The 25,981-nt window shown below is 37.9% G+C and overlaps 1 protein-coding gene across 7 annotated transcripts in view; it reads right to left on the reverse strand.

Moving 5' to 3' along the window:
* Positions 1 to 323: 323 nt before the first annotated feature.
* Positions 324 to 25,981, reverse strand: part of CTNNA2 (catenin alpha 2) — a 1,062,093-nt gene continuing 1,036,435 nt past the window's right edge. For 2 of the 7 annotated variants that reach the window (XM_040993623.1, XM_040993622.1), the window contains exons 19-20: positions 19,590 to 19,733; positions 1,069 to 1,477 (exon numbers count right to left, since the gene is read on the reverse strand). In XM_040993623.1, the coding sequence (XP_040849557.1) occupies positions 1,190 to 1,477; positions 19,590 to 19,733 (432 nt within the window). In that variant the 3' untranslated portion in view covers positions 1,069 to 1,189. Of the gene's footprint in view, positions 1,478 to 19,589; positions 19,734 to 25,981 lie in introns of all 7 variants that reach the window. The other 5 variants (XM_040993624.1, XM_040993627.1, XM_040993620.1 and 2 more) reach the window with 4 other exon arrangements.

Raw genomic sequence — 25,981 nt, forward strand, 5'->3', positions numbered from 1 at the left:
GTGAATTAAATATTTTGAAATTAATGTGCTTCTGTATAAAATCTTTTTTTGGATAACATTTCTGAGGACGCATTAAGTGTAGCCCAAGGCTGCAACATGGCCCAGAAAAAGGTAATAAAAGTTACCATCTTAGGGTGAGAAAGTAAATGAAAACAAATGGAAAAACCTGCAAAGTGAATTTCTTTCTAAAGATAACAGAATCAGATAGCACCAATTTTTACCTCTAATTCCTAAAATGCATCCAAATAAGAAGCATTTGTATCAATTTTTAAGATGCTGCAATATTAAGTATGCATGAAAGAATGAAAACATTTTTTCAGATGTCAAGATTAAATGTTTATTTTGAGTTAGTGGCTACAATGGTATATTAGATACCAGCACTCCCAGCTACACCTATGCCTTTGCCTTTAAACCTTCATACATTGTCAGTTTGCATTCAGCTAACAGTCATCCTTGGGCCTTCTATTTCTAGCAAAATCATAATTAAAATAAAAAAAAAATACAAGATTAGTCACCATATTGTGCTTTCAGTGCCCCCAGAATAGTTTTAATTATCTCCAACAAACGTTTATTGTTTATCAATAAAGGGGAAAAATATAACATGAGCACTAGTAAATGGCATTACTGGAAAAGAACAGAGTGTAGATTAAGAGCAGCACTTTAGTCTGGACTAGTTTAGTTTCCTCTCAGATAAAAATCCACATAATATTATGGGTATGACTTCAAGGATAAATTGTTCAATCTGGGCCACACACTTAAGCATATTGGCTAGTACAGTTTTGCACTGAAACAGAAGCAATACAAGTTTTATATTCTACCATTACACTTCCAGATTTTTCACTTATGTATATACCTGCCAACCTAATGATTCGTGCATGCATTAGAGTTTGCTTTTGTAGTTTAGTTTGTTTTCCCCCTCCCTCCCACTCCCATAAACATTGTGATGCGAACTCTTCGCCCAAATTTATGAGAATGTTGCAAAAAGACAGCTCTGTGCTCCCGCAGGACGGGAATCCTGTGTCTCCTCCCAGGGCTACAGATGGATCTGCGGTATTGATCCCATCTCATCTCACATGCAAACAGACGCTGCTCCCTTAATTTCCCCCATGCCAGAGGCACATGAGTCGGCAGGTATGCATACAAAAATGGAGTTAAAAACAAAAGGGAAAAAGCTCTCTGAAACCCTATCCTAGAAGGAATCCATTGCTTTGAATTCACTTAAAGCCTGTACAGGTGAAATATGTTTCTTCTGAGAACCTCTTCTCACTCGTGTCTGGAATTCCTCTGGTTTTTCTCTCTTGACAAGTGGCTTCTTCTCTGGAGCCTTCATCTTCCAAGAGACAACAGGTGAGTTGACCGCTGCTGTCCCATATACCTTCTGGTACTTGGTTGAGGCCACATAGGAGGCTTTCACCGTGAGAACAACAGCATTCATCAGGTTTTTAGCTGCCTGGATTAGTGATGTAGCACTGTCCAGCTGGAGTTGGAGAAAAATGAAATACACCTGGATTAATTGAGGCCGCAACTGTCCAAGATGTTGGTACAGTTTCACAGTTGTAACAATCTTGTGCTTGGGCAACTAAACAGAATTACCAAAAAGGAGCAAATGACCGCAAGTTAAGGCATGTTGAGCTACAAATCGGCTTGTCTTCTGTCCTTAACCCCACAGGGAAAAAATGAGCAAAGCTCTGACCCCTAAATTCCTAAAAGCTCAATACCACCAAAGAAAAAACCCTTTTCTCATGAAAATTACAAAATAGTAAGTTTGCTAAAGTAATTATTTCAGTATTTTCTAATTAGTCCCAATATCTAAATTTCTGAAAAGCCTACGGCAGAAACAAAGTTATGAAGTTATGTTTTTTGTACTTTTCTCATGGGTAGACCCAAAATAATTTTGAAATAATTTTAATATATTTCTATCAAACTATGTCTCCTCACTGACTCCGCACAGTTAAATATAGACACTACCCATGGTTCCTCTGGCTTTTCCTTGCAATAATGAAAGTCAACTATCTATTTAATTATCCCCACATCATGAATATCATTATTGGCATTGATATTATATCAATATGAATATCAAATATTGTACTTGTGTTCCGTGAGTGTTAATGAATGAGTTCTTACTATGTGAGATTATCCATTTCAAATGCTCTGAAGTATTTACTCATTTAATCCTTACATCTCAATTCATTAAGCATTGTTATCACTGTCATTGTACTATCAGAAAACTGTTGTATGCAGAAACCCAGTGGTTTAAACAAGTTAAACAGTCTAAGTCTCAAAGATTAAACCACTGTTCCATATCAGTTGTGTTTGAATCGCTTTAATAAAAAAAAGAAAGGTTTGTGACAAATCACAAGTTGAAAGCAGGTTCAGAGGCCAAACAGTGGATCTGGGGTCACAAACTTGTTAACACTTTTTGCTTGTGATGATCAGATGCTGTGGTGGTTTTTACTATGTCCTAAGACTTTCAGTTACCTGATTTTACCTTCTGACTTCACTGCCTAGAGTATAGTTGCTGAGAAACCCTAACCACCTCTCTGAAACTTTTTCAGCCAGAATTTTGTATATGAAATAGTGAAAGGTGAAAATTAACCCCGGGACTGCCAGTTGTACCCCAGCCTTGGGGATGCTTGAGCATAGTTCCATTTTTCATAATTTTTGTGGTATTCATTGCAATTAAATAAAGGAATCAAGGATGTTCCCAAGTATAGGTGCATAACCTGCCATTTGTGGGTAATTGCAACATTAAATAAATGAGACGAAGGCATGCAGTGTTCCAAGGGCCAGAGTATTAGCGAAGCATTTAAGCCAAGAAATTGAAAATCTTGTGGTTTCCCTGTGACATGCCTGACATTCACTCTAGCTTCATATTTAAAGCAAATGTGTGTCCCTATGTCGTGACTGCAGTCATCAAAAGATATAGCTCATGTATTTGTGTTGCTCCTTCTCGAATGTTCATTCTGGGTTACACAATTGTGACAAATGGGCTAGATTCTGTCTTTACCAAGGACTCTTATAAGGTTCCGGGCACTGGTACAAACAAAGGAAGATGCATTGCATGCAAAAATCTTTTACAACATTATACATTAAGGCTTCACTACTTAAAGGTTGAATATCAGTATCAAACTGAGCTGGTAATATAGATATTGCAAGATATTTGTGGATTAGTGTCAGGACATAACTGATTGCTTTGTAAATTTGCAAAATATAGAGAGAAACTGCTTTAACTTGGACATTTCTGTTACATAAGATGCTCATGTTCCAAAATAGCTGCTTAGCTTGTAAAGTTTATACAGCCTAAGTTTCTAAATGGGGCTAGAGATAAAGCAAATTCTAGATTATTCATGTTAACAGAAGCAACTAACATGGATTAACTATAATCCATGCATTCTCAAGTAGAGTCTGAGATAGCAGAATCATTATCGCTTGGGAACTGTTAGAACTGCAAGTTCTCTAGCAGTCCAAAAATGACTGAATTGAATAACTTGCCACCCTTGTTTTAACTAGTCATCCATGTAATTCTGATGCACGTGAAATGTGAGAACCAAAGGATTAATGAAATACAAACACCATGCAAAGGCTTACTTCATCCAAAGATTGACTTCATGTATTGTACACAAATTTTAATGCCCTCAGTCAACTGACTCGATGTCACTTTTCATCTTTTCCATGAGACTCTACCTTCCACCCCCCTCAGATAGAAACACAAATACACAGATAGACACAGCACAATGTTAACATAATGAGTGAGCAGATCACAATTTCTTTAGTAGGCACATATTTTAGTTATATACTCTGGCACGTTGGGGAATTGATAATTCCCTATGAGTCCAGCTTCAAGAATGAGCAATGTTCATAGAATAGGTTCTTTCTTTGTATACTATCATTCAGCACAGGTAAGATAACATATTGTGAAGAGTTGTAATCATTCTTTGGAAATACACTGTTATGTGTACTAATTAAATGGTTCCAAAAGAATGAGTCTTTTAGCAAACTGAAGTAGTCTAAAGAGGATTACAGTGTCAGGAGATTTTTACTTCAGGTCTCCTTTTGAGCTACAATAGGATACCAATCCTGCAGTAAACAAAACAAAACAAAAAATTCTCTTGCAATGACTGTGGCTGAGGCAATCCAAAGTCAGAAGCTTCTTCTGGGTCTCCCACACAGGTGCGGGGTACCAAGGCTTTGGGTCATCTTGGATTGCTTTCCCAGACCCCAAGCAAGGAGCTGGACAAGACGTGGAGCAGCTGGGACATGAACTGGAACCCATATGAGATGCCAGTGAATGCAAGGTGAGGATGTAGCCACTCTGCTATTGCAGTGAACCCCATGGGAGTTCTTTTCAGATTGAGTTTTATAACTCGGCAGTTTTTGCTAAAATGTACTTCCTAAGGACGTGAAACAGTAGGGTTACATGGCAAAGATATTTATAATGATTTTAGGAAATATCATGGGGGGCCAGTGTTGTGGCAGCTTGGAAATGCCTCCGTCAGCAATGGTGGCATCCCACACAGGCACCAGTTTCATAGCCACATGGCTCCACTTGCAACTCCCTGCAAATGGGCTGGGATAAGCATTAGAAGACTGCTAGGATATGTGAGAGCCTGCCGGCCCAATGGCAGGGATGAAGTTCCTGACCCAGCACTAGCCATTTGGCCATCAGAGGAGTGAGTTAGCAGTTGAAACAGCTCTGTCTCTTCCTCTTTCTCTCTTGATTTTTAAATAAGTGCTCTTTTTTTTTTTAAGCAACTGTATTTAGTTAACCTAGTTATAGTGTCTTATCTATGACTTATGTGTAAATGAAGTTATAATGCAACCAACATTAATTAAATACTTGCTAGATACCTGGACAAGTGTAAAAAAAAAGTCTGGGAGTGGGAATTACGATTAATACCCTACTAACTTTATAGGAGAAGAAACTAAAGCTTAAAAACACAGTAGTACTAAGGAAGTAGATTTAAGATTGTCATTGTTGCTCTCCAAAGCCATCATTTCAACTGTGACACAGTTTTGCTCCCGCCTAAAGCCATCATTTCATCTCTAAGGTCTTACTTGCTAAGAACTACCTCACATTCAAAAAGAGCCCATTTTTTGTTGATACTGTCCAGGCTGAAAGTTCATGCTTTAAACCTAACTACATCCTAGTGCCACACCAAACCTCCATCTCTGTCAGCTTTTATCTGAGCTGCACCTCTCCCTCCAAGACGTTCTGACCTGGAGTATGTTCCTACTCAGTCTTTCCAGTATTTTGTGGCCTTCGGGCAGTTATCTTCATTTGGATTCACCCTCATGGCTGCAGTGCCTGCAATCTGATTGATGCTGAAGTGTCTTTAGAATTGCCAGTATTTATTTTTTCAAAGCTCCTTTATTACACAGCCACTACAGCCACTAGGTAGAACTTGAGCAGTCTGAGAGCGTTCCAAGCCTTTGTCTGGGCTGGTCTTGTTAGTGTTCGAATAGCTGCAAAAGCCAATCGCAGCTCAGCCTCTGCTGATGCATGTCTGCATTACATCCCTGGCCTTTGCAGTGGGACAGCAGCCACCTTTTGCAGGTCAGCATCCCTTCCTTTGCCCCAGTGTGATAAACCCTGCTCATCTTCAGGCTATTTACAAAATTTTCTTCAATTTAGCTGAGGACACTGTGTGTCATTCTCTGGATTAGCTCCCTGATTTACTTCTCAATACTTAATGTCTTAGCTACTCCTGTAATGGTAATAGGTGTATGCCAAGGTGGGGCTTACAGAACACACAGAGCTTGCCCAATGACACACTGCAAGTAAGTGGTGGAACCAAGTCTCAAACTCAGACCATGTAACTCTAGAGCTTTTGCTGAGACGACATTCAGTCCGCTGCTTCACGGAAGTATGCATGACCAATGAATGCTCCACTTCAAAACCCAGCAAGGTTTACAAGATGAATTCTTCCTGTTCTTTCTTAGGTGTCTGCTGTCTCCAACATCAGAAATTAGACTTCTCCTAAATCTGTCACTATTCTTTTAAAATATCAAAGTGCTATTTTAAAAGTGGCAACAGATGTTTTCTCACATCTTGTTCTATTGCAGTCCACAAAAAGCAAATAAGGGTGGCATAGCTATTTTGCAGCCATTTATATAGGGCATGTTTTTGCTTTTCCCCTTGCTTCTCTTCCCCATTCTTTTGTACATATTCACAGTCAATTTCTAATAAGTCGGTTTTCTTTCTTGCTTTATCATTCTCAGTGTTTGTGAGGAAAAAAATGACCAGGGAGAAGACCTGCCTGCATTGTTTTTCTAATTAGTATTTTTTGCAATTTTAAATCCTTGCAATAGCCAAGCTGAGGAACACTGGGAAAAGTGCTGCATTTGACTCTTAAAACTTGTGAAATGATCTGACTATTTGCAGAATTCTGTGTCAACAGTCTTGTACCAATTTCATTAATGCTAGACAGGTGGGTTTTTACATGGGAAGGAAATGCATTCTTTTGAAAAGTATAACATATACCTTGAAATTCTGAGTTTTCATTTATCCTTTAACCTACAGCATATCTTGCCGTCTATGTAGTTACCCATTCAAGTATTTGACATTTACTGAATATATATTTTGAACCCATCAAAATACATGCCTAACCATAGATGCTATGCTGTAAGAGCTCACAGTATAATCAGCAAAAGAGACACAAAATGCCATTCTATGATAAACGTTTTAGTACTAATGTAGGTTGTAAGCTGGTGAAAAAAAATGGAATGTATCATGAAATAGGCAGGGATATGTCCGAACAAAATGACACAGTAAAGTATGATAACTCAATTCCTTTGAAATGCTACATAGGAGTGTAACTCTCATATTCCTAGCTGTAGCAACTGTGAATATGTGTGGTTTTTTGTGTGAATTTATGTATCATCCTAGCACTTTTCATTCAGCTTTGTAAATAAGATGCTAAGGTACTATGAAGTTGAATTTAATCATGGGCATACTGAATTTGAAATATATCTTTGTAAGATTTTTTTTTTTATTGGAAAGGCAGATACACAGAGAGGAGAGACAGAGAAGGAGATCTTCTGTCCAATGATTCACTCCCCAAGTGAGCAGAATGGCCAATGCTATGCCGGTCTGAAGCCAGGAGCCTCTTCTGGGTCTCCCATGCGGGTGCAGGGTCCCAAAGCTTTGGGCCATCCTCGACTGCTTTCCCAGGCCACAGGCAGGGAGCTGGAAGGGAAGTGAGGCTGCCGGGATAGAACCGGCGCCCATATGGGATCCCGGGTGTGCAAGGCGAGGAACTTAACCACTTGCACCATCGTGCCGGGCCCAATTTGAAATACAGCTTAAGTGTACAAATACTGAGGTCATGAACAAGACTATTGCTATAGTAATGAACACTGGAAAGCTAAACAAGAAGGCACATACTTGTATTGATTTTTCTTAGCAGTTTCATGAATGGTAGTCTACATATTGTAGATATATAATATCCATTTGTCTGATTTTTACCTTTTTAATATTTAGGGTAGTATTTTCACAAAGAATATAATACTGAATGAAATATTAAATGGAAAATCTCTGAGCCTAATAAATTTAACAAATTTTCATAGGACATTCCATACCAAATCAATAACCTTTAAATTATGTCAGACATAGCATCATTAAATAATAGCTTACCTGGAAATAAAGTGGCCATAGCTGTCTAGGGACTACTTAAGTAAATAACAGGCCTTCCTGCTAATAGCAAAATTCCTGAGGGTGACCAGTTAGATGTTACAGTTAGCTTTAGCAAGCGGAAAAATAAAGCATTTTTAAAAGTACATATATTTGAGAGGGAAATATTGCAATTTAGGAATGACCTAGTAAGTCTTAGGATGTCCCTTTGTAACTGGACATTCAGTTACATAACTTTTAGGTTGCATGCCATTTTTTTTAGTAATTATTAACCTTAAAAAAATATGTGTGAAATGGCAATTCATGGACCAAAGAACCAAGCATTTTCAGAAGTTATCTTATGCTCTTAAATCTATATAAAGTACGTCATATTTTTGCACCTATGTAAACAAATTTGTACTGTGATATGTAGCAGAATGTTAACATTTTAGAGGGAAAATCCTGCTTGATATAAAAATACTTAAGGAAAATTCCATGCAACTACTGGAAAAGCTAGATGGAATAAAAAAAAGCCCCCCTTGCCCTCCAAAAAAAAGGGATTTTAAGATACAAACAGAAAAACTGTCTTGATTAGTTCAAAAATGTTAGAAATACCTGGGAGAAGAAACCCTGTTGCCTATGGTCCATTTGGACTACAGTTTTAGTTCATGGGTTTTATTAGCTTGGTGAAAACAAAGAATGCTACAATGGTTCCCTAAAATGGCAGGGGTGAAACCCATGATAGCTGTCTGTAGGAACTGTAACGGTGAATAATGTAATTTAGTTATGTTTGTTTCTGAAAGTGTCCACATTTCCAGGCTTGCAGAATTGGTAATAATTGAAAGCAAACATTGAGAAAATCTTTCCACTGAGGGCTAACCGTTTATTTACATGTAAACAATTATCTTCCCACAGAAAATCACGAACTGGTTACAGAGAAGAAAATGCAACGAATTTGCTACTGGTCAGATTTCCAATTAATGAAAGGGAGTATAGAAAATCACCAAGAATAATACTACATGTTTAAAAAGCAAAGGCAGTTTGAGAAAAAGCTGATCTGCTCTGAAACTGTGATGCTGTCTGCCTGGTATGTCCTGAGTGTTGATCAATAACACTGAAAAACGCCAAGTAAACAACAACCACTAAGTCCAGGAGACCTGGAGCAAAGATTTGGCTCAGTCCCATCTCTCGCTGTTTCTGCCCATGGTGGGATGTTTGCACACTTGCAACAGACAGACATCTCCTGTGAGGCAAGCCTGGGTTTCGGTGCTGTGTGTCACTGTTGCTGCTCAAACACCAACGATGAATCATGCTAGCAAGTGGGATTCTCTCCTCTGGAAAGAGTGACACTGGTGAACACAGGGCAGCCATTTGCCACTCACCCTGATGGTATGGATGGCAGGCAGTATTAATCATGGCATTTTGCTCCCTTTGAATCTGCTAAGTTACATGGATAAGAAAATATTTGTCTCCCACCTCCAAGAGGTCAGATTTTGACAGAGTTGTGAAAAAAAGCAACTGATGCCGTTGCTAGCACAGGCGTATGATGCAGTGTTTCTCTGCTTTTGCCTTTCTGTTACTTCATATTGGTGGTTTCCATTGCAAATCTAAATGATAGCTGAGTGCGCAAGAGTCACTGCACTCATTTTTAGAGAGAAATTGTGTATGTCTTTATACTGGCATCATTATGTGTTGTTAATTAAGGAAATCAGCAAAGAGAAGTTTTAAGTATTAGCAGAAATAAAATGATTTCAAGCATGTTAAAGCAGAGGCATAAGAATGAAGAAGTACAGTTCTGAGTTGAAAGTGATTATTGCCTTGTTGAAAAGAGTAATTCACAGCACCGAGTCCTTACAAGAGATTGGCAAAATCGTGTGATGCTTGCAGTGGTGTGTAGCTCTGGGGCTATTCCTGTTTATATACAATCTTGAAAAGTACATAAGTTGTTGCTGTAACTACTGGGTTAATCATGATGTAAAAGGGAGGAGATCTGTTTTTGTCTTTTCCCTGCAGGGCTTCTTGAGTAATGCCAGAGAGGCAGCTGGTGCTGCACTAGAGCTGAAGGCCAGTTGTTAGGAAGTCTGTATGTGATGCTGCAAGATTACTTTGGCAAAGAGCTTAGGAGGCATTGCCATTTCATGTAGGGTAAGGACAAACTCTCCATAGCCTTGCTCAAAGTGTTTGGCTCTGAAGTAACATTCTGAGCTAGGCATATTTGTGTCTTCCTTTCAATTCATTTAGGTAGGTAGTAGTGCTTCATAGTCAGCCAGGCCACTGATGAACTGTCTTCATTTGCATTTTTTCAATTATCTGTGAGTAAACCTTGGGGATTCCCATGAAGGTTTAATTACAGTCAACAAATTCTCTAAATATGGCTTTGAGCCATTTTCTCTCATCGTTACAGAATGACCAGGTCTTGCTGAACCCAAAATAAGGCATTCTTGCTAACCTTAGACTTCTGCAAAGGCCTGTAAAGTTCACCCAGGCAAGTTATAATGCCCTGTAATTCCTTCCTTGCTTTCCATTCAGCACCCATTCTTCAGTCACACTAGGATTCTACAGCTATTCCTTTTCACATTAAGAAATTGAAGCAAGGCAAGAAGTGACTGCATTTACAGGCAGACACATTTTGTAAAAATTGAATTATTTATTTTGGTTAGGATATTATTTGTAAGTATGTTCTACTAACATGCAACTTGTGTTACTTCACAATGTTAACACATTAAGTAATGTAATAATTGTTGTTTCCAGTAGGTGCCTTCAGCTGCACAAGTAGAGCCTTTTACCAAACCATGAAGACCAAGCCTCCTGATTGTCTCCCTCAAGACATATATACTTGTGTTCCCCTATTTTGTTTCCTAAATGCTTAGGTTGATATAATTACAATGCAGTTTACAAATGCTTACTGTTCCATCTTCAGTCCAGTCTTTAATTTCCCATCCTACCATCTACCATCCCCAGCTATTAGTGCCCTTGTCATTTTAAATCTGTGTATAGCTGAGTATTTGAATCTGTTGCTAGTAGCTTATCTCAAGGTAAGCACATCAACTTTACCACTTTTACCTGCTATATTCTAAATTGGGGTGGGGGGAGGGTAGAAATTCCAAGATGAGTAAAGTCAGAAATCTAAGCAAGGTGCTTTAGGCAAGGCCTGTACAAGTGAGGAAATGTAAGCAAGACAGGTAAAAAGTAAAAGGCACTATGAAACCATGTCTTCAATGCACTTTGTTTCTTCCATGACCAACAAAGACAGCAGGGCTGCCACTTCATCAGCAAACATCAAGAGGGAGTAACTGTCTGTTTTTCTACTAAATCTAGGTATGGTTTCAGAATGCATTCCAGACTAGTGCTTGGTGCCATATTGAAGCTAAAGACAATCAAAAGGAACCTATTTTTCTTTACCCTCATAGGTGATCTATATTCACAGCACTTCATTAGACATTCTCAGGCCTATCTGCTATTGCTTTAATATTGGTCAAACAGGTATCGTTGAATATGTACTCTTTGCTTAATCAACTTTCCTCCTTTGTACATATCCTAACTAGGAAAATATTACCTGCCATATGTGTCTTATATGAGCAGTGATTGAATCTTGATAAATCAGTGTAAGGTTATTATGTGCACAAATAGATGTAAAGGCTTTTCCAAAGAGAAAGCTAGAACAAAAATGTCTGGTCCTTTTCAGTTGTGTTAACTGCTCATTCTTCCACATACCCAAAGGGAAGAGATTTTAACAGAGTGTAATTCATAGATACAACAGAGAATATAGACTTCATTTGTCTGGCCATGCAAATGGTATGACTTCTTTTTAGGTACTGTGGAGAGCAGTTTTAACACGAGCCTTTGTTCTAAAATAGTACTGAATTGTTCCTAATTTTTTCATTCTCTTAACAAAGCACGTATCTTGGTTTGCTGACCAATTCTTCCATTAGTAGTAGCAGTATTTGTGAGGCACTTATGTGGTTTGCTAGGCATATTGTTGATGCCTTAAAAATAATGTCCAATGTATAAAACCTCAGTTATATTTTTATATATCTTGTATCAGTCATGTCTATATGGCAGCAAACTGAAGACAAGGTACACTTTGGTGTGAAAGTGAGTTTATGAAATATCTGGTCTTTCTGAACTAGGAAAATTTATTGGAGGATGTTGGTGCTTTGAATTCCTCTTGAAAGCACTGAGGTAGAGCTTATAATATATTCAATAAATCAGAAATGAGGGCCTGGTGCCGTGGTTAATTTGCTCGCCTTGCATGTCTGGGATTCCATTTCGGTGCCAGTTGTAATCCCGGCTGCCCTGTGTCCCATCCATCTGCCTGCCTGTGGCCGGGGAAAGCAGTCGAGCACGGCCCAAAGCTTTGGGATCTTGCACCTGCGTGGGAGATGTGGAAGAGGCTCCTGGCTTTGCAATGGCAAAGGTCCCGCCATTGCAGCCGCCTGGGGAGTGTATCATCGGACGGAGGATCTTCCTCTCTGTATCTCTGCCTTTCTAATAAAGATAAAATTGATCTTTAAAAATAATTCACAAATAAGTTATATGAGAAAGCAGTACTAAGGTGAATTTTCCATGACCAAAAAGGAGAAAACATCTTTCAACTGTTTATTTTTATAATCCTGATACATACAGGTATGTAGCCTCTATCGTTGGTGTATTTAAAAATATACTGTATTTGCAAGTGGTTTTCAATGAAATGAAAGGGCATTTAAGGTGGTTCTTTTGAGAAACTGGCATATATACTTCCCTGGACTTGTGTAGTTTGGAACTTTCTAGTCAGTCTGTCCTGGGGTGAAGTGTACTTCAGGGAAAATAAAGTAAAAGCATCAAAATACTCTCTTCAATGCTTGTGCTCACTGGTGTGGCATCGCTAGTGTAGTAATTGTCTTGGCTGCACTGGGCCACAGGTTGGCAGAGCAAGTCTAAAGTGCCTCACATATATCTGTACTCTCTGTTGGGTCCATGGTTATGAGTCTGAGAGCAGAGATTGATGGGGTGCTGCAGATATTTGAGAGGGCAGAAGAAAAGATCAGGACAGGACAGGACAGGACAGGACAGGACAGGACAGGACAGGACAGGACAGGACAGGACAGGACAGGACAGGACAGGACAGGACAGGACAGGACAGGACAGGACAGGACAGGACAGGACAGGACAGGACAGGACAGGACAGGACAGGACAGAACAGGACAGGTCAGAACAGGACAGGTCAGAACAGGACAGGTCAGAACAGGACAGGTCAGAACAGGACAGACAGGACAGGACAGGACAGGACAGGACAGAACAGGACAGGACAGAACAGGACAGGACAGGACAGGACAGGACAGGACAGGACAGGACAGGACAGGACAGGACAGACAGGACAGGACAGGACAGGACAGGACAGGACAGGACAGGACAGGACAGGACAGGACAGGACAGGACAGGACAGGACAGGACAGGACAGGACAGGACAGGACAGGACAGGACAGGACAGGACAGGACAGGACAGGACAGGACAGGACAGGACAGGACAGGACAGGACAGGACAGGACAGGACAGGACAGGACAGGACAGGACAGGACAGGACAGGACAGGACAGGACAGGACAGGACAGGACAGGACAGGACAGGACAGGACAGGACAGGACAGGACAGGACAGGACAGGACAGGACAGGACAGGACAGGACAGGACAGGACAGGACAGGACAGGACAGGACAGGACAGGACAGGACAGGACAGGACAGGACAGGACAGGACAGGACAGGACAGGACAGGACAGGACAGGACAGGACAGGACAGGACAGGACAGGACAGGACAGGACAAGACAAGACAAGACAAGACAAGACAAGACAAGACAAGACAAGACAAGACAAGACAAGACAAGACAAGACAAGACAAGACAAGACAAGACAAGACAAGACAAGACAAGACAAGACAAGACAAGACAAGACAAGACAAGACAAGACAAGACAAGACAAGACAAGACAAGACAAGACAAGACAAGACAAGACAAGACAAGACAAGACAAGACAAGACAAGACAAGACAAGACAAGACAAGACAAGACAAGACAAGACAAGACAAGACAAGACAAGACAAGACAAGACAAGACAAGACAAGACAAGACAAGACAAGACAAGACAAGACAAGACAAGACAAGACAAGACAAGACAAGACAAGACAAGACAAGACAAGACAAGACAAGACACCCGCCTTTCCAACAATAAAGCTTTATTTAAAATATAATTTTTGACAGACTACATCATATATTCTCTACTATAAAGCAACCTTCCTTAGAAATACAATTCAATAACCATGTAGGAACCCATTGATATACCTTTATTTATCAAGAAACTATGTAATGGAGGCATTTGTACCATGAAATGCAACTGTAGCATGCATCTCTACTTCTGAATAACAGATGGACTTACAGTGAAACTAAAATGTTTCTTCACACTAGAATACTGGACTTTAACCTGATTTTTAGATATACCCCAATAGTACACACCTCTAAATAATGATGCACTTGTCACTATTTTTCAGGATCTGAACTACTGTTACAATCTAAGGGAAAACAGCAACACAGAGGGAGGGAAGAAATCCCTCAGTATAAGGAACTACACATGAACCATAATTTTTCATACATATAACTATGTAAATTTTAAGAGGGATCTCAAAATTTTGATCAGGTATAGTTTGCCCCCTAGGATCCATTCCATAATATCTTTTAACATTTGATTGTCATTACAGGGAAGAAGCGTGCGAAGCACAGACTTATTTGTAACTGCTGAACATCCTTAAACCAGTAACCACACCAAGATAATCCATAGCAGGTAAGTCTAAAATAGGAGAAACAAATGAACAGTTTTCTGAGCAAAGACACAACTCTAGTTCTACACTTGAAAGCTCTTACTATGCCCCTTAGACATTTCCTTCCTTCATTCAGCTCAGTGCTTTTCAAGTGATGTCCATAAATCAGTTGTATTAGTCATTTATGCATAGATTGCTAATGGCTATATATCTGAAATTCAAAAGTCTACACATATAACCCCAGAGTCCCTATTTCTATGCATCAGTTATAGGATGCTTAATAGATGGGTAATTGGGATGCTACTGTTTCCACTAGCTTATACATTAAACCAAATTCCACACACTGCTAATATTCTCTAGCACTGTTACAACTATGACAGTTGTCCTTCCATTTCACATGCAACAATGCCTTAATAATAACTTTAATAGTCTTTAAAAACACATATTATCTCACTTGCTTTTTCAGAATATGTAAATTTTTCCAGCTCTACTTTGAAATCATGACAATGCTACTCTTTTCGGTTTCACATTTGACATCAAACTCTTTTTCAAGCAAATAATTCTGCCTACCAAGGTTCTTTAGAATGACCCTGGCTATATATATCACAATGCTTTTCAGGCTCTTCAACTCAATATGCTATAACTAATTCTCTCAAATAATTTAAAAAAAAACTACCATTTTACTACTCAACATTTCTACACTGTAACGATATCACTATCTGCCCAAAACACAAAAATAGTCACATCTCACCTTATACAGATGTCAAAGAAAAATAAAAGCTTAGCATTTTAACAGTCTTGAACCATGTATAAAGAAATTCAGACATTGCCTCTAGAATTCATCTTGGTGACTGTATACAGAGGACCACACTGTTCTAGACCAGGGCTCAGTCCCATGAAAGTGACAGTGCTCCTTGACTGCTGTCTCACTCCTTGTGTCTATTCCTATCACTCTGATTGCAAAGTTAAACAGTTCACAGTAACAGCTATTGTCCATGGAGAAAAGATGTTTAGTACATCTGCGCAATTGTGCATTCCAATATAAAGGTATGGAGTAGTTTTCAAAACCATATAGGTCAGATATATGACATAGTAAGACATTAATGAAATAGTGTTCTTGCTAGTTATTTGACTATCTACAATAAGAAATGGTTTTACACTGTCTTCACACAAATTAGAAGGTATTGAATTATTTACATCCCATTTCCATTGACATATTAAACCACAACAAGGAAAGATGAAATGTACTTTCTTGAATTAAGTCTTTTATCTTTCCCTTAATGGAATCTGCTACTCTGCATGAATCATTCTGTGTATTTGTAATAACCACATATTTTATCAGTGTGGTTATAAAAAACAAAATTTAAGTCAAATTTTTCATTATTACAGTAATTTTAATCCCCTATTTCTCAAATTTTACACGTCTGTTTATTTTTCTGGAACTTTTTCCAGCTTTACAAAAATGGGTCAGTTTTGTTACACGGTAATTGTGAGGCTTAAATGAGCCACTTGCTGTGCAACAGTAATTACAAACAGTAAAAATACCTCTAATCCTGATTTTACGGGGTACACAGTGTGGCCCAGGATTTTGTATTTTAATAGTGTCCTTTTAGGCCTGGTGCAGCTTGACATGCAGAGAACTCCATTACACAATAGCTCAGTCGATCTTCTCTACTGCCAGGAGTAAACCTCCTTTCTCATTTTACCTTCACCCCTTCTCTCATTTTTAGGTCCACTCAGCCTGCCATATATTATCTATGAATCCTGTTAAGTATGCTCACTGGTTTGGAATGATCATCTCTAGCAAGAAAACTTCAACTCCACGAAGAATCCTTACCCATGATGGCTCAAATACATTACCACCTTACATTTTCTGCTTTTCCTTTTCTACCTGAAAGGTACAAATTACGGTGGATATGTTTTAAAGGGATCATAATTGCTGATTTATGTATTTTCCATGCCAATTTCATCTATCCATCCATAGTTTATATGACAATGGATAGCAAACGTTATATATTCAATAAATATTGAATGAATTATACCTCTAATTGATTTTGTTCCACAAAATATGTTCTTGCTTGAGCCTTTTTTCAGAAATTCTAAACTTACACTTCGAGCTTTGAAGACTGTATTTCATTGCTTCCATATGCACGATGATTTCCTGAAATGAATTCTACAGCATAATTTTTATCTCAACATCATCTATTATTTCCCTTGGTGATCTAAATCACATCTCCATTGTCTATTTCGGTTCACTGTGCACACATCATTCTTTCTCAAGTCTCTTCCCTAATTACTTAGGAAAAGTCCTACCAATATGCAAAGAGGCTGATTCTTGCTTTCTGCACAGAGAAACTTCTATTTGGAAAACCATCCTTGCTACATGATTCTCTTTACCCTATCCTCATGACTGTCACCATCCACCATTGCTAAACCTTACAGTGACTCCACAATCATAATGTTTCCTTACACAGCATCTGAGGGTCTCCCTTTATATTCATCCCTTCATTTCTCTCAGTTTGTCTTTGACCATCTGCCCTTTTAGATACTTGAGAAAAGCAATGCAGGATTTCGCTTTAGGGTACAATAATAATAATTCATTCCTTTGAAATACATTTTCTGAACAGATTTATGAAATCAGCATATGGTTTATGCAATGAATACTAAGGAAAAAAGACATAACATAAGCAACAATTTTTGCTTCTTACGTGCGGCGTATCTGACACCAAAACCTACTAAGCCCCATAAACTATTCTGTGATCCTGAAGACTTAGCATTCTTTCCTGCCCTCCTGTACATACACAAATCTTTATCACTTTGCTCAAACTCAGTGAAAAGTCCCAGCTATGCACAAAACTATCACAATACAATCCAGGACCTCTAAAACACAGGGAGTTATTACTTCTTCAATCACATAACAGCACCTGACCTATGACTAACATCCCACACATGCTCACAAGATCCTCAAACTGAGGAGCCAGTCCCTGACACTTCCTGTACCCACTCAGCACACCATCCACCAATTTTCCACTCATCCATCCTTCCCCAAAATCATGTAACTTCCTGAAATATTGTGAGACCATAACATCTATGAAATAAAGTCTTTGCATCTTGATGTTCTAATTCCTGGAGATTTAAAGTAATAATTTGTTAGTTTATAATACGTTTTTACTTACAAAAGCAAAAAAAAAAAAACAATCAGATACTCTCTTCACATACAATTCAGATGCAATATTTTTAAGTTACTGATGTTGAAATAGCTTATCTTCCCTTATATCTGCAGAATCACTTACCTATACATCTATAATCATGCAAATAACACCACCTTAGAGTACATTTTAAACCCTGGGTAGGACAGTACTGTATATTTTTTGATTGAAAAATTCGAATTCAAGAGCTATGGCTCATGAACGATTTTTTCCAATGTCAACTTGCAGAACGTTCGAACAGGAACACATTAAGATATATCCTTCACATCATCCACAATTCTTCTACTCAGGAAAATAAATTATTCTTTCAGTTGCCTGGCCACTCAATGAAAGCGAAAGTGGTATAACAGTGATCAGACCCCAAACAAATGCAACTATCTAATACACTCTTCACTATTCCATTTTTACTGCAACATAGGTTTGCACATATTAAAATAATTATAAATACATAATGAATAAAACAGTACCATAAATAAAACATGCACATGAAAATAGACAACTACACACACAAGGCATTCCATAATGCTCTGAATTTGTACAAGTGCACAATACAACTGTTTTTAATCACAAAGATTAAAGATTGTATTTCAAAAAAATGTCCAATACTAACTAGTATTGCTTACCTGGCAGCTGTTTGAGCGGTTGCTAAAAGACATTAAACACTTGAGCTATGCTTAGACATCACATTTCTCTGGCATTGGAGATTTGATTCTACCTGGGTTTCAAGGATCTACCACTGTCAATGGAAGGCAGGCCAGAGATTTCTAAGCGGTAAACCAACACACAAGACCTGGACACTGTTGCCTAGTGTTTACTTCTTCAGGTTAGAAAACTTAAGAACCAGCATTAATTCCATTCCTTGTAAAACTACATGATTTTGACATGGGATCTACATATGGTAGAGAAGCTTTCCATGAAAAAGGACTCATTCTGTTAATACTAACCCCAATTACCGAACATCAACATGGCTACATGGCTATTGCATTACCACATACACTCTGAAAAACAGGATAGCCTCTTATTTCATCATGTTCATGACCCATACCAGGTTGCTTTCATTCGCCTCTTTTGAGAAGTAACAGGGTGTCCATACCAACAGTCAAACCCTTTTAGAGACATCCACCCAGATGTTTCGATAGTCCTGGAAGATTTAACCACCTCCATGTACTGTTTCTTCTAAAAAAGCCTACACCTTGACATTTCAAAATAAATAACCAGGAAGTAACAAAAATTCACACCCTAGTAAATTTTCTCCTCAAAATACTAAAGCATATAACCAATGACCTAATTGGTACTAGAAACTCAAGTGTCACAAGAACAATAGCTGTTCATACTTCTTAACTGCCATGAGACCCTACAAAACAGTGTCACGATTATGACATGTAACCAAAGCAGGTTAGTATATTTTGGTTGTAGCTTTGACAGGGCTGCCACTTTATGGATGCAGAAACAGTGCCGTTTTACTCATGAACCTGTAGTCATTCAATTAGGAAGCTTTTCTTTATAACGAAGTGTTGATAATCTTCATTCGGTGCTTACCTTGCATTTATGCCCCACAATGCTACAAAAGCCAACTGATTCTCTCTGCAAACATCCATAGAGGATGGTCTCTGACCCCCAAATTGTCCTAAGAAGAGTGACTTTCTACCACATTTCCTTATACAACCTCACAAAAGGTCCATAGAATACTGATCATTGCACATACACAATGACTGTCAGCCTGAATGCCAAGTCAGACTTAGAAATAAAAGAATGAAAATACCATTTTCAATTCTCAAGTTTTGATCACAATTGGGGAATAACCATGCTGTGGAATTCCTTATCCATGTCAAAAATAAACACATAGATCCTTTGCCCAAACTTGATTATTACTAAGTGAAGAGGGCTTGAGTGGATACAAGTTCACTTCCTTGAATCCCCCAGCCCCTGTCTTTAGAATCAATGATTACAATGGGAGACATTATATTAGAAAGCAAGTTACTCACCATGGAGGAATCACTGCTTCCACTCCCGATCGGAGCTCCCTCAGCACAGGTTGGGAGGTGGGTAGAAAGTTGACTAGCCCTGCCCCCATCTATGACATCACAATCTACCTCATAAAAGGTAGTGAAAGTGCTCTGAACTCCTGTCTGATTTCCGAGAGATACAGAAAAGAGAGCGTGAGAGAGAAAGCAAGAGAACAAAATAAAGTACCCTAATTGGGAAGGGATTAGGGAGGTACAAGAGGGTTACTGGGAAAAAGAGTTAAATCGCAAGACTTAAGCACTGAAAGAGATACGGTTGGGTCTTCTCCACATTACGCTGCCATGCCTTTTGGCTTCCTCATTGGTTCTTGACCAAGTAAAGGGACATCTGGGAGGAGGATGAAGAAGTGCCCTGCCTCTCCAGGCATTGTCATGGACAGCTGTGTTGGGACTCAAAGGGAGGCACGCACCCACTGTTAAAGCACTGAAGATCACCCAGAGTGAAAGCAAGGGCTTCAGCTCTTACAGCCTGGAACAACAGGTAGGGACCCCAGGGGCTTTTCTGCAAGGTTCCATTGCCCTGCTATGTGACCTTGGTCAAGCTCTTGGCATTGGCACAGTTAGCCAGTATGTGATACTTCAGGGATACTTACCTCATTCTTAGGGATCAATGAAAAAGTAGAACATTCATTATTGCTACAACTGCAATTTTTCTTGTGACTTTGGTACTCAAGGATGCAATATTGGAGGATCATAATTTAGAAGATAAGCCAATAATCAATACTTACTTCTACCTTTGGCATCTTCGTTGTAAGGTTCTCTCAACATAAAACACTACCGAAAACCTCAACTTTTCTGTGTACCAAATACACATCAAAAAGGGAGTAAAGCTCACTTTTAAAACTTTTTAAACCGTTAAATGGCAGGATTTCTACAATCCAAAAAATTCCCCTCTACTCTGTGCCTATGGAATCATGATGCTGGCTAAATACTTCTGTCCCAAGGAATTGTGCTCCCTTCCAAGATTTTGTTTAATGTTGGAGTACAATTCTCACAGTAAATCAGACATTATCATAATGTGTACAGTACAAAGTTATTTTTCCCAAATTAAGACCTGGAAGTTCCAAAGCACAAAATATGCAAAATCATGAAGTAGGCCTCACAATAAACCAAAAGTAGATGATATGAGGAAGAGACAGGTCTTAAAGTATTTACATAGAAGCCAAACTTGCTCTGCCAAGTGGGATATGTGAAAAGGCAAACAATCTCTTGCCCTAGAAATACTTTGGTTGAACTTCACTTTGAAAATAATAGCTTATAATTCATGGCACCATGTGCAAAACCAAAGCCTATTTCTATAATCAGATACACAAAATTTTCCATTTTGGCATTTTGGGTTATGATTGAAGACAACTTATTTCTAATTCTCTTATTCTTAGATTACTAAATATATACATGTATCATAGCAATTGTAATTTAAAATTAAGCAAAATTGGCAGCTTAGGAAGCAGTTTGAAACACAGACGTTACTAACTTCAAACCGATTATGACCAATTATATTTCACAATGAATGCCATCATTTACAGAATATTAACTATTAAACATGACAGAAAAAAAAATCTGTTGTATACGAAATAATTTTGATTTTTACTTTTCAGCACTTAGTACAGGAATCAAATTCCATGTATACCCCATTAATCTTCTACTTGTATGCTCTACAATTCCACCTCTACATTCAAATGACATATTTATTAGCTTTCATTGAATATAACTTTACACTTAGTGCCTAATGCAGTATTTATTTTTATGTTTTTACATGTAAGATCATTGACTAGTTGGCTTATCTTTTTTACAATCATTTCCAATAGTTCCATTTTCATTTATAAGTTAGACATTTCTCAAATTTTGTGATTATAAAGAAGGTTATCCATTTACCATTGTGTCTGCTTCATGTGCTTATTAGAAATAATATGGATTGCCTTGCTTCTCATGAAAAATTTGAACATTATCAATTATCTGTCCATCTTCCAGTAGGCATGTGTACTACCCCACAAAAAGGATACTTATCCTAACAATATAGAATAAAAATGGACTTGTTAAACAATTCTTACATACTGAAAACCAGCAATTCAAGTTCAGATTATAATCTATTGGTGTTTCCTATTATTTACATATTATATATTTGGAAATGAATGATTCAGGAACCCAATGCAAAACTAGGCTGCATCAAAACGATGCAGAGTGGTGAACTGTGCTGACCTTTCAGATGCATTTAGTATGACTGATTGTATAATGCTTTTAGTTAGTTAAAAAAAATCAAAGCTTTCAGTGACAGATGCAATGCCAGGATAATACACTTTATTCATTTCTGCTAGCCTCTTGATGTTCATGAAAAGTTGCAGTGCAACTACAGACTTCCAACATAATTCCCCAAGCATTCCATAAAAGGATGAGTAGCTCTTTAAGACTTCAAGATATGAAATGGTTGCAAGGCTTATCTGCTCAAGAAATTGTATTAATGCTACATCATCATATTCATTATATTCTGATTAGAAATTTGTAATACTGCCTTTACATTTTTGTTTGAGTTACCAAAATTTAACTACTAAGTATACAAAATCAAAGGAAGGTCAAATAATTTGAACATTCTGAAAGAATGGCAATCAGATGCATTTACAAAGTAAGTCAATGAGGAAGACAGGATTAGGCAGTTGTCAGGCAACTTGAACAAAGTGTCATTATGGAAGAGAAACAATTTAGTAACAAAAGTTCCAACAAGTGTTGACAGTAGATTAAAACTGGGAGTACCTAAATAAAGAGATCAAGTTTCAACTTTATTTTAGGGTAGTATCTCATATACAGAAACTTGAGTTGGAAAGAATACCTGATTCTTAGGAAATGAGGCAGGCTGGACATTCTCCAAAACACTCACTCTCAGTTGCAAAATAGATTTGACAAATAAAATGGAGGAAAGGGTTCAAGAGACAGGATGTACAGATTTGAAAGAGTTCCAATCAAGTTCAATATCAGCACAGCATCTGCACAGATGAAGGTATTCAGAGAAAAGTAATAAGACATTTTTGATGATGAAAGAAAAGGTTAAAAGTCCAAATTAAGAAAGCTTGTCTTCAGGAAAATAACATCAGGATGAAGTGTCTAAAATATATTTACTGCCCAGAAGGAAAATGGATATTCAAGATCGAGTAAGACAGTGTGTCCTAAAGCAGTACAAGGATTCTGAACTAAGAAAATTCCACATTGCCCATCCAGGAGCCTTTCCTATTTATAAGATACATGGACCATAATGTGACACATATTTCTCTTTTAAGGGCTGTGAGCACAACAATATTTTATAAATCATTTAAATTAGATTGGAAGAAGCATTTGACAAAGTAATCTTTAGGGACAGAATGTAGAAGACAGTTAAACACACCATTATTTCTGGAGTGTAGTGAACCAAGAAAACTTGGGATACACAGAGATAGCCATCAACAACAGGCACCTGCTTTTGAGCCAAGAACCTTCAACTTTTTTGTAAGCTGAGACACTTCATAGAAAAAACAAACAAACAAACAAACAAACATATACTATAAGGCTAACAAACACAATGCACAGAAAAATTTGTATTCTTGTCATGAAAATTATTTGGTGTTAGAGATAATAGCTTGACTCAACCAGTATTTATCACTGTAATTTTATGTAGGGACAGACTAAATAATAAAGATGCTGAGTTCAGTGACTCAGAAAAATTATTATTTGGTGTAAAACAAGTAAACGCAAACCTTTAAAGCCCCAATTTTTGCCTTGTCATCACAAACTAGGAGCAACCTGTGGAAATGCTAATCTCTATAGAAAAACATGACCAAAATTTTAGCCAGTCCAAAACATGATCCAAATTTTAGCCATTCCAGCACCGAATTAAAAACCTAGACTCAGTTTTGTTTTGCAGTCTCCTGATTTCTATTATTCTTGGCCATGTGAGGTAATGGAAAAAAATATATATCTCTGAATATTCTATAATTCCTGAGGATTTCCTATGTGATTTAGTATTTGTTTTCTTAACATTTTTACATTTCTTTGTAAAAACTTGTGAATGTTTTTAATTAACCATTAATTAGCTCTTTACCAATTTTCTTCAATGGCTGTAGGTATACGAATCTTAGCGTGAAGTCCAAATAGGAACAAAGCCAATCATAGTGACTTCAGTTATTCAATTTGAAAGAATCATATCTTCACTAAAATTGATCGATACTACTGTACCGAGAAAAATCAAAGTAGGGCCTTAGGAAACCAAATCCATTAGTTAACATTCTACCAATGAATTCCCATCCCTTTAAGACCATTAACCCATTCCATTCCATCACTGACAAGTAATACACTCCTAAAAAGTATGATTTGGCCCACATGATCATGTGAGCCAGTGTAAGAAAACAAAAACCCACTCAATAGATGAAAAATAGGTCCATCTAGGTGTCCAGGTACCATATAGGTACTTGACAACAGATCCAAATAATACTTCCTGGCATGCCTGATAACCAAGAAGATGTTGATTAGACTTTTTCAAACTCCTAATTTCCCATTTTGTTCAATGTCATTTTCATAATTCTATTATAATTGTTCACTGTGAAAACCACTTTGTGGTTGTTTCCCTTGAAAATTCAATAACCACATCCACCAATATGAATGTCACTAAGAAGGTACTGACGGAAATCAGGATTTAGACGTTTTACCATATCCGTTTGGACAACAGGTGCGATCAGGATGGCATCATGCAATAATATATTAATCTATTAATGAGAAGTGCCCGCATAATTTTCATCCTGTCACAATCTATCTCCACTGTCAATTCAGATTTACATTACAGTTTTTTATCTCACTCTTTCTACTTCTGTACATTCCATGTTTTTATAGACCGGAAAACATATTTAAAGCCAAAATACTTAGTTTCCCACCTTCTAGAGGATCTGAGTAAGGTTGTTTTGAACAGGTATGAATTACTTATATTTCCTTTTGCTTAAACAATGCACATACATGCATTTCACACCAACACCAAAGAAGTGACTGTATATATCTCCCCCATCGATATACTTTTACCAGTGAAAATAATGATGTATTTCTTCTAAAGAGACTAAGAAAATACAAAAAGACTCAAAAAGGGGGTATTCTATAAAGCACAGATTTGTACAATTAGATACATTGTGTTGTGATGCCAGTTTCATCTCATTAGAACAATTTTAAAAAAAATAAGGAACATATAGACTTTAAAAACCCAATTTACTTGTCACAGAAAACCACATTCCTAACATAGCTCAATATAACAATATCCTATATATTCTCCTTTCCCTGATTTGTATTGGATCAGATCGGTCCCATTCATTAATCATGCACTTAGTTCTTGATTACATTAACTATTACAGAGGTAAATGTAAATATTTAACCCTGTTTGGGGTGTGCACGTGCGTGTGTGTGTGTGTGCGTGTGTGTGTATACTCTTCAGTGTAAGCCAATAGTAAATTGGACTGATCTTAATATTGTAAGTTTTAAGCATGTACAGGGATGTCTTCTATCTACTATGATAAATATTCATGTTAATTTAGAACAGTTTCTGAATTGCTTAATGGTATGAAATGTAGACCAAAAAAATTATTTGTAATTAACCACTTCTTCTCCAACTTTTATTGTACAAACTCAGAACCTCTGAATGTCACAAATTATACATGCTCAACTTGTCAAGTTTCTTTCCAAAATTGCATTGAGAAGGAATTAGATTTGGACAGGGAAAATTTAAACAGCAAATTAAAAGAGCTAATATCAGCTGGAGCTATTGCATACAATACTAATCCTGTACCTACAGTAGTGGAATCTAGGTAGGTGTTTATTTATCAAATCTGATGGCTCCACTTTGGGTCCAACTCCCTGCTGAAAGCCTGGGAGGGCAGTGAAGGATAGCCCGAGGCCTTGGGCCCCTGCACTCACATTGGACACCGGGGGAAGCTGTCAACTCAGCATCACTCCACTCTGGACTTTGGCCATTTGCAGTGAACTGCTAGACGGATGATCCTTCTCTGTCTCTCCCCCTCTCTCCCTGGAACTGATTTTCTAGTAAAATAAATCATTTTAAAGTGTATATTATGACAAATTTCTCACACATTCAGTAATAAGTCAGGGTTCCATAAACCTGCACGAGGACTTAGTTGACGCGTATCTCTCATGTCCAAACTCTGCAAATAGTAATATTTTTATCACTTACAGTTGCTTTAAATGTAAGTTACATTCATGTTGTTCCATTCCTAACCTGCACACCAGATTCCTGTTGTGAGCACAACCGCTCTTGTGTGCTAACTTCATAGTTCTCACTGGGAACATAACGATCTCAACTTAGAACTTTTCCAGTAACTATGTGTATCAGTCTC

Source organism: Ochotona curzoniae, unplaced genomic scaffold (genome assembly GCF_017591425.1).
Source record: "Ochotona curzoniae isolate NIBS_2020 unplaced genomic scaffold, NIBS_Ocur_1.0 contig_883, whole genome shotgun sequence".
Classification (NCBI taxonomy): Eukaryota; Metazoa; Chordata; class Mammalia; order Lagomorpha; family Ochotonidae; genus Ochotona; species Ochotona curzoniae.